The sequence below is a fragment of the Alligator sinensis genome, unplaced genomic scaffold (assembly GCF_000455745.1).
Source record: "Alligator sinensis unplaced genomic scaffold, ASM45574v1 scaffold741_1, whole genome shotgun sequence".
Classification (NCBI taxonomy): Eukaryota; Metazoa; Chordata; order Crocodylia; family Alligatoridae; genus Alligator; species Alligator sinensis.
In genome coordinates, this window is record NW_005842212.1 from 1 (window position 1) to 9,939 (window position 9,939).

At 42.8% G+C, this 9,939-nt stretch overlaps 1 protein-coding gene across 2 annotated transcripts in view; it reads left to right on the forward strand.

Annotated features, from left to right (window-relative positions):
* Positions 1–8,471: 8,471 nt before the first annotated feature.
* The window catches only part of RNF130 (ring finger protein 130), a 13,381-nt gene continuing 11,913 nt past the window's right edge, over positions 8,472–9,939 (forward strand). For both annotated transcript variants that reach the window (XM_025207884.1, XM_014521386.2), the window contains exons 1-2: positions 8,472–8,594; positions 9,649–9,853. In XM_025207884.1, the coding sequence (XP_025063669.1) occupies positions 8,556–8,594; positions 9,649–9,853 (244 nt within the window). In that variant the 5' untranslated portion in view covers positions 8,472–8,555. The remainder of the gene's footprint in view (positions 8,595–9,648; positions 9,854–9,939) is intronic.

Here is a 9,939-nt window from a genome sequence, read left to right on the forward strand (position 1 = left end):
GATAAACCCAAGGATTTCAAATAGAAATCCAGTGTCAAAACCATTCTGACATGTTGTGGTCTATCTGAGTTCTTTGCCATGTAAGTATTGCTCTATTTTTTTCTGTAATAAATGAACAGGTGAAATTAGTCTTTGAAATGGGGTGCCACCTAATTCATAAAAGTTATGGAGGGTCTTGAGTTTAAAAAATTGAGAATCACCGATCTAAGTATTACCACAATGCAATCTACTTACTCTTATTAATAATGAATCCTGCCTGAGGCTCTTTCAAGCTGCTATGTTTGAGCATCATTCAGATGTTAAAGTAGATGCATCAGAGCAATTAAATTAAATCTGCCATGATCCCTTTATGTAACTTCCCTTGAAGTTGCTAAGAAAGAACAAAGGAAGAGCAGGCAGAAATGAGGGGGAAGAGGGAATACCTGTTGCTTTGTATAGAAGCAGTGGGAGACGCACAATAATCGTAGAGTGACAGCCGGCATTATGGTGTTTGTGTCATGGCTTAGCATCAGCACTTGTGATTATGAATTGTAATGGCACCATGTCAACACCAAGTCTAAGGATATCACTCCATGGTTATTTTGGGTGGGTGGGGGGGGGGGGGGGGGTGCATTTATATGTAATACCAGCCTAATTAAGCCAAACATTTGATCTGAAAGGGCAAGTATTTTATGGATTCCAAATCCTACATGGGTCCCAAGAAGAAATTAATACAACTGTGCTTCAACTCCCTTTACTAGTAGATAATAACTAATAAGTGAACGTACGGTATTTTCCAGCAGAGGGAAGGTAGGGAATGAAATGGATGGTACTTATTCAGTGTTGTGTGAGCTCAGTCTAGAGCCCGTATGAAGAGTAAACTTGCACTTGTGCATCACTTGGGTGGTCTGATTGCGGCGTATGTAAGTATACCCAAGCTAGCTTTAATCTAGTTAGCTCGCATTCCAGTAGCACCAAAGCTTCAGTGGCACAGTCTTTGAGCACATACTTCATAGGCTCATCCAGCCCACCACTCCTTCACTGTTCTTAGTACCCACATGAGTTGCACGTAGTTATACCCAAACTTTCATTTTATTATCGCACTTCTGACTGGACAGATGTATCCTAACTGGAGCAGAGGAAAATAGATTCTGCTCCCTTACTTCATTCACTGCATATCAAAGTAGTCTCTTCACATCCCCAAATGATAATACAGGCACAGCTGTCTGACTGAGCTGCCTCTGGCAACATGCCAGTTGCTCCATCTGATCTCATCAAGCAACTTGCTTTGCCACTGCTGGTCCCTTGTCAAAGGGTGAGGATCAAGGACTGCAGTAGTAAAGGGAAGGCAGGGCAGGCGAGGAGTATGAATGGAGTTCTTCATGTTGCTTCCTGACTTCAGGGGTGTTCGTTATAGCCATGTTGGTCTAAGGACATAGGCAGACAAGGTTCTTTGGGTAAATGTGATATCTTTAATTAGATCAACTACATTCACGTTTTAGCCAGAAACCCACGCCTTTTCAGCACAACACTCTTCGCCCATTCACTGGAACCCCTTGGAGTCTGGCTAGAATCCAAAAAAAGGGTTAAACATCTTACAGGGCAGTATAAAGCACTGGTGCACAGACAGAAATCAGCCATTGGCTCTACTCTTACCTCTGAACCACTGACAGAAAGCAAACTACAATGTTTTACTGGGTGGTAAAGCTGAAAATGAGCTTAGACTTTATCTTCCAGCTTCTAAATAGGCATGAGACAATGGAAAGAAAAACAATGTCTTAGCAGCATTTGGTTGTAACTCTTTAATTAACCCATGTCAGCTTTACAGACCTTTCAAATTACTACATCTTGATTTTTATTTTGCCAACTCCTTTTTCCTGTTCTGAATGTATTTCTTCCTACTTCCTATATGGGAAAAAAAAAACCCTTATATCTGTGCTACATCAAGAAGCAGCTGTCAAATGTACAAAGCACAATGGGAAACTATTATTTTTATCTAAAAAAAAAAAAAAAAAAAAAAAATGGTAGTTATAGATGTGAAGGTAAAAAAGGTAGACCGTGTGTGTAAATATAAATTGCTTGCTTGCTAATCAGCCAGGTGCAACCAGGTTTCCCTGTCGTTCTGAAGCACTTAAATTGCTTGTACATTTCCTAGATTATTTAGGAATCTTGATTGGTTTATACTTAGTATTCCATATTGTTATAATAAATTAACTCTTTTGTGTATATGTAGCAAACTGTTTAATCTAACTCTACAAAAATAAAGTATTGCAGTCATTTTTATGCCGTCAGGAATCCTGACACAGATCACAGCTCTGCCCCAGCCCCACGCTGTCGCTGCCCCAAGATCCCAGGGTCTCCCTGGCCCCGTCCTCCAGCCTCGCTTCCAGCTGCAGCCCAGTCTCAGCCGCCTGGCTGCACACCCTGCCCACACGGATCCTGCCCCCAGCAGTGGATGCAGGGCAGACAGGCTGGGGTGCTCGGGCAGTGGGGCTTGGTCCAGCGGCGGCAGCCAGAAGGAGCCCCCACGTTGGGGGCTGCTTGGAAATGGAGTCTGCCACGGGCCCGATCCAGCCTGCTGACCAGTCTTTGCCCACCCCTGTTTCAGCCTTTCTCACCTTTTCTCTTTCTACCACTTCATCCAGGGTGTACCCTTTAAGGGTGAGCCCTTAACTTTCAGAAGCCAGTCATCTCAGGGGTCCTTCAGCTGGACTGACCTGGATGTTGTTCAGCTGGGGCATACTGAGAGGAATTGCCCAGCCACAGCCCTAATTCTAACCCCTTTAAGCGCCAAAGTCTATTTTAAATCTGGGTGACCAGAAACAATGACATCTGCTCGTGAGCTGCAGGTAGATTTTTTTTTGCATGTTGATTGAACAAAACCATCCTGTGAATTGTCTGATGTATCGGTACACTAAAGCTTTTGTTCAGTTAAATAAAGAAGTTTCTGTGTATTTGTCACTGAATTTGAATTGTCTTCCCCATACTTATTAACACAAATGAGAGTCAACCTGTCCTTAGTAAAATAAGTACAAGATTAAAATTGATGTTTTAAATCAAGGCTTCTTGCTTGCTGATTTAAAGCCAATCTATCCTGCTTCACAAGATCTTAATCTCCCTGCCTTTCTTCTCACTCCTTCCTCCTACTCCACCCTTCCAGTGTGATATTTGCAGTCGGTAATGAAGCAATAAAAACAAGCCAGTTTATTAGCTAGATTTGAGGAAATGTGTTGTAATAATTAGAAAAATAACCAGAGTTCTCTTGGCCAAGAGGAGCCAAATGGAAGGGTTGGATTCTTTCTACTGTGCCTGTGAAGGAAGCTGTAATCATTGCAGTGAGATCCAGTGACATGTGACATCCTTGCAGGGGGTTTTTCTGTACTCAGTGTGAAAGTAACATTTCTTTTTGTAGTTACTAAATTGTGCTCTCTGGTTAAAGTGCTCATCTGGCACTCCCGTTCATTGGTACAGAGAGGCGTCTGTTTGGGGCAGATGCGCAATAAGCAGAACCCTGTGCACTCGGCAGTAAGTTGGATCCAAGTCTGTGGCAAGACTCCAGGTTTCTGGCATGCACTCTAGTGCTGAGTTTTGTGACAGATGGGAAATTCTGTGGCAGATTTAAGTAAACTCAAAAAAAATCTTCTTTCCAATTACTGAAAATGACCAGTAGCAAGAGGACAGTATCCCTCGTGTGCATCCTGTTATATTGAATGTATTCTATACAGCCTGTTCTGCCTCCGAGTTGAGTTGTGTTCAGTACCAAGAGCTGCTGGCAAACGTGGCTGCTTGCTCTTTGTGCTTTGATGAGATGGGACAACTGCCAGATCTACCCAGCCTAACTCAAAACAGGGAACCCTGGTCATTTTTTAGACATCTTAGCCTGGGGAGCATTTGGCTAGAACTGTTCTCTTGCCCGTGTCATATTTATATAAGTAAATATATATATCAGGAAGAAAAGACAAGACTCTTGAATAACTTTTCTACAAAAAACAGCTTCCATTCCATTTTCCTGTTTATAGCTCTGGAATAGGAGGAAGAGGGAAGCCAGAGCGAGCAGGGAGGAAGCAGCAGAGGAGGTCAAACTGAGATAGTAGGGAATGCTGAGTAATGGGGAAAGAAAAGAAGTAAAGAAGCAAGTTAGAGAAAAGTACGGAAGGGAAAAGGAGCGTCTTTAGCTTGTGCAGTTTGGGAGGTGGGGGAGTGGAAAGAACTAAATGCATCAGGAGGACGAGAAGAATGGACAGGAAACAGCTTACAGAAAAACAAGAAAGGAGTGGGATGAAAGAGCAAACAAGAGGTAGCTCAATTCATTTAAAAACTAACGTAAGGTTGAAACCAAGTCGATCCAGTAGAATGGGTGCATACGTGTTTTGAGCCTTTGCTGGGAAAATGGAAGGAAGGGAATCATGACAAAGACTACTCCGGCTGTCTTCTCTCTCTGGAATGGCATAAAGAAACCACATTGTAGGATGCAAACGGGTCTCTGTTTGTATATGCACTCACAGAAGCTTAGGTATGTTTTAGGAGTAGAAACCATCAGCATGGGGAGAGCCTCTACTGCTGCAGACCTGATGAGTTGGAGCACGGGGCACTCAGCTTTTCCCTGCCAGCATCTGGTTGCTGGTGGACTCTAATCAGCATGTGGTAGAAGAGCTGCCAGGGACTGCTCCTGTTCATGGCTTGGGAACGCTGCATGTTAGCTTACAGGAGGACAGGAAGAAACATACTTTCCTTTTCTTTTCTTTTTTTTGATGGTAAAAAGCACAAAAACTCTCATTCATGCCGACCTTTACAAACTATGCCTTTGTCATTATCACTGTCATTTTGTATCTGCTCTTCAATTAAGCAAAACCCAAAGCAGAGCCTGATCCATAGCATCAATGCCAGCAAGATATGTTTAGGGAGAGGGAAAAAAAACAGCAACCCCCTATTGATTAATATAAATAAAGGCTTTTGTCGGACTGTGATTTCTGGAAAATATTGATAAAGGTCCCCAGAGCTGAGAAGGTTTCAGAACAATTAGCAAAGAGGTCAGAAAAGGAGTTCAGGTGCTCTGGTGTTTTTAATCTTATCAGGCTACGAATACAATCATATACCATTTGCTAGGTACGCATTGGAATTCATATCACACGGTGCCTGAGCTAATCTGCGTGCTTTTATAGCACTAAGCACCAATCAGCTGGTAACGACATTAAATCTGTTTTCATACTGATGTCTTGATGTCTGCCGTTTCCCCAAAATATTAGATTGTTAGGAATGTATGCCCCACTCTAAAAACCCAACTGTGGAGTTTTAAAAAGAAATGTAAGTGACTTAACAGCAATAAATTGTCTAAGATGCCACAGTAACGTAATTGTGTACTACTGGATTGCAAGTCAATTCCTACCCCCAAAGGACTGCTGAACAGCATTTTCTGTGCTCCCACAAGTGATAAACAGAAAAGGTTAATAGCTAACAACATCAGAAACAAGCATTTTTTTTTAAATACAGTACTCTTAAGCTGAGCAAGAAACATCCTGTTTTTTTTTGCATGGATGTTTCTTCAGTGTACATTGCCTTATTAAGAATGCTAGAGAGGGAAGTAGAGAGACCAGGCAAGCTGATGAGGAGAGACACTGTTTCACCAAGGAAATAGAAGTCTCATACCTTCAAAATACCGTACATACCAACTATCTTTAGCTCAGCTCTCCATGCCGTGTAGCACACCAGCCCATGAATACAGAAACTATGGCTTTGTTCTGAAAATTGACTGCAAGTAATATTACAAGCTTTCATATGTCTGTCTTTGATCATATATCAGGAATGTTCTTTCTTTCTTTCTCCTTCCCCTTCTCTTTCTTTCTCTCCTGCAAATTCAACCTTGTCTGGAAATATCAGGCTAAAATCTTCCCTTTTGTTAATTTTCTGCACATCAGTTTAGGCCCTTACTTGTACATGTGCACCTTTGCTTAAGTCTGGTGGTTTGCACACATGTAGTAAGCTGGAAATTAATGCTAGTGATGAACTGTAACCCCTGACACTCATGCTATCAACACAAGAAAGATTACTATCACATGTACTTCCTTTTTTTTTTAGTAATGGCTTCTGGGGTAGATTACTAGCATGACTTGCTGGGAGTCTTGCAAGGTAGCTTCCTAGTGACACATCTTGTAATCCACTTTTTAAAATTTTCCCTCGGTAGGGAAGGAGAATCTGAAATCAAGAACAGTCCGTCTCTTTTTAATATAGGCCCAAATTCCATGCCGAGTCTAGTCCCATGTGACACAAGTACAACCTGAAGGAGGCAAATGTCTTCTGTTCCTGCTCCCCTTTTTTCTGAGTAGCTCTGGGAGCCAGCCCAGACCTCTGTGGGTTGTGTAATAGCCAGATCATCTTGCATGAGCTGCTACCTCTTCCCTCGCTGACATGTCAGAACAAAGCTGCTTCTCAATTAGCAGCAATTCTCACTTCATCCGTCTGTGTTCATTCAAAATCAGACCTGTTAACATTAGTAGCTTGACTTCGGCAGTCAGAGCAGCTAGAAAAGAATTACCTCCTTTCTAAACATGGGGACTTGTGAAAGGAATAGATTGGAGTAGATTGTTTTTAGTTCGTGACAGTGCTGTACAAGGTAGAAAAGCTGCTGGTACCAATTCGTGCCACGCCTACACAGTCAGAAATGTGCCACAGGTAAGGCCAAGGGCACCCCTTTGCTTAAGTGTGTTATTAGCATCCTTTTCCACTCCTATCATTACATTAAACCAGTGCTGTGACCCTTATTTTAATAGATCTGAAAATAAACTTCTGCAAGCCATTCAGATCCATCATCCAATGCAGCTTTCCCTGCTGTGCAAGTAGAAGCCCATTTTGCTTTTTTGTCTTCAGAAGATCTGTTTATAATGCAGTAGTAGTTGACTTGTCCTTTCCAATTCTCAGAAGGTATTTTTACATACCTTTTGACAGTGACAAAAGCCGGTAAAAAATAAGCTCTGGTGTGTTTGGTTTACTTAAAATTACTTTATATATCTGTTCTTTCTTAAAGATAAATTTGACTTCTAATGACACTGCTCTCACTGCTTCATTGGGAGCAGGGTCTTGGAAGAGCCCTAGAGTGTGCTGACAACACAATGACGTGACATGCAGAGATACCCAAATTAGTTTGGATACCAAAAGCAGTGTAGTTGCATGAGTGTGGTGCTCCAGCCAAACCAATATACCTTGCCTGCCAACAAGGTAGATATAATTGTACTGGAAGAGATGCTGCATTTTGAGCAGGGGGCTTGGGGTTTGGTTTGGTCATCATCTAGTCACTAAGCAGAGAGAGCCATATCCAAGAGTAGACAAGGTTCCTTGGGTGACAGATATCCAAGATTAGTGATTTCTATGGCCTCACTTGGAGTACTGTACCCAGTGTGGGAGGACTGCTTTTTAGGAAGGATGTAGAGAAACTGGAGAAGACCCAAGTACAAATGGCAAAGGTAATGGGTTTGGAAAGCAAGAAACTAGGAAAACTTATTTTGGAAAAAGGGGAGGCTGAAGGCAGGTGGGGAGACGCATGGAGCAGTTTTCAGATATTTGAATGGCTACCACTGGGGGAAAAAATGGCCAAGATCCAACAGTGGAGGTATAGAGAGCATAACACAAAGCAGTTGGTTTAAACTGTGTCAGAAGAGACTTGAGTTAAATCTCAGGAAAGTCTTAAGAGCTGTAGTACAATGGAAAAAACTCTGTGTATGGAGGTTGTGGAACCCTTCAGTGGAGCTTCTTAAAATAGTCTCTGGGCTGGTCTGGGAAGGGGTGAACTAGATGAGGATGACCAGCCTGAGCTACATGTGCCACACAGCCTGTGTGTTTGTGTGTGGGGGGTGTTGTGCAGCAGATCAGGTAGGGGACAAGTAGTGCAAAGCAGATTTGGCAGGGAGCAGCAGCTTGGGGAAGGGGATCAGAGTTGCACTCAGAGTGTAGGGCTAATTTGTAGCACACCTGCCAAAAAGGTTGGCCCCACACTGGACTAGATGGTTCTTGAGGTCCGCTCTCAACTCCATGTTTCTAAGCCAGATCAGATTTCTTTGGTCCAAGCAGCACAGCCCATCTGTCGATTTATTGTAGGTGCAGACATTCAAAAAGCCTGAGGCAGAATCAATCTAAGTTGCGCAGTTTTCTGTAAGCAGCATAGTTTAGATCAGGAGCAAACAGAACACACGTTTGCTCTTTGGTGGGGCGGCAAATCTTAGACTGGGTTCCACCATTTTTGAGCCATTCTCTGTGTGCCTAACTTCTGTTCTGTCACGGGTATAGACTGGCCTGGTGTGCTGAACTTCTGTTACGAGTATAGACCAGTTTCTGATCACTCTTATACCAGTAAAAGTGTAATGTCTGTACCTGACCATGGGGTCTGTTAGATGGTCGATGGGTATTTTTGTCATCTTTAGTTTTTATAGCAGACTTCTTCACTGTTTCTACTTAACTGGGTCATACATACTATACAAATCTCTCTTCAGGTTTGCTTATAATCTTGTCTCTATCTACTTTTTTCCAGGCATGTTTTCCACAAAGCCTGTGTAGATCCTTGGCTAAGTGAGCACTGTACCTGTCCCATGTGTAAACTGAACATTTTGAAGGCACTGGGAATTGTGGTAAGTTACATAGTTGTGACCTTCATTTCATTCAAGTTTTACAGGATCACAGAAATGCAGGGGTGGAAGGGATCTCAGGGTCACAGTCCTAGCCCATCACTGATCTGTTGTGAAAAACTTCTGGGGAGGGAGATTCCACCGTCTCCCTACCTGGCCTGATCCAGTGCTTCACTATTATCGTTAGAAATGTTTTCCTGATACATAACCTAAATGTATTTCACTGAAAATCAAACCAGTTTCTTTGTCTCTTACTCCGGTGGGCAAAGTGACCAGTTGATTGCTTTTCCCCTTAACATTTACATACTGGAATGCTGTCACATGAGCCCTCTTGTAGTGCATCAGTCCACAGGTCCATATAGCCCCACATCCTCTCTGACGGTGGCCTCCCAAAAGACCTTTCTGCCACTGTTCCTGTCTGGGGAGCACAGAGGTGAATGCTTTTGTCACAGGGATTAATAAAGAAGATGAGAAAGGGCATAGCAAGAGATGTAAGGGTAAGGAGAAATTTCATTCCATGTCTACAGCAGCTATCAAGTCAAGCATGACAAAGAAGAAATTGGGCCTATATTTCTAGCCCTTTTAAAGGCAAACCAGAGACACTTTCTAGAAAGAGCTGCACGTGGCACATTGTGGGCAGGTGTTTTTGTGATTAATAACGCAACCAAGTTTGTTAAAGGAGAAACGGTAGGATTTGACAAGCATTTTGTTATAGCTTCTCTGTGCAAGGAGAGTGCAGAGAGAATATGGTTTCATGGTTGATGGGAGTAAACTTGCTGTTGAGTAAATTAGGTGTTGCGCATAGCCTATTCAACTCTCTCCTGACTCACGATCTTATTCCCTGGACCTCTCTCACCTGTATATGCTTCACTTCAGGGTTCCTGCTTGAAAGTGAAGAGGTAACTGTCTGCTATAGAGAGCCTGTTACAGATTGTTTGGTGTTTTCTCATTTAGAAAGCATTCTCAAAAAATCTTGGATAAAGGGGAAATGTGTGACTTTGCAAGCTACCCACACGTAGAAAGTCTAGCATTTTATTGTGGAAATATTGTTTTTCAGCCAAATGTGCCGTGCACAGATAACATAGCTTTTGACATGGAAAGGCTCACCCGAGGCCAGCCACCCAACAGACGATCAGCACTTGGTGACTTTGCCAATGACAGTTCGCTCAGCCTTGAGCCTTTGCGCACATCTGGCATGTCACAGCTTCCACAGGATGGGGAACTGACCCCACGGTCAGGGGAGATCAACATTGCTGTAACAAGTAAGTGGGGGTTGGCCTTCAATTTGAGTTCTGTGGTTTGCTTTGCTGTGTTTCTTCACACCAGGGCAGTGGTAAAGATTTCCCTA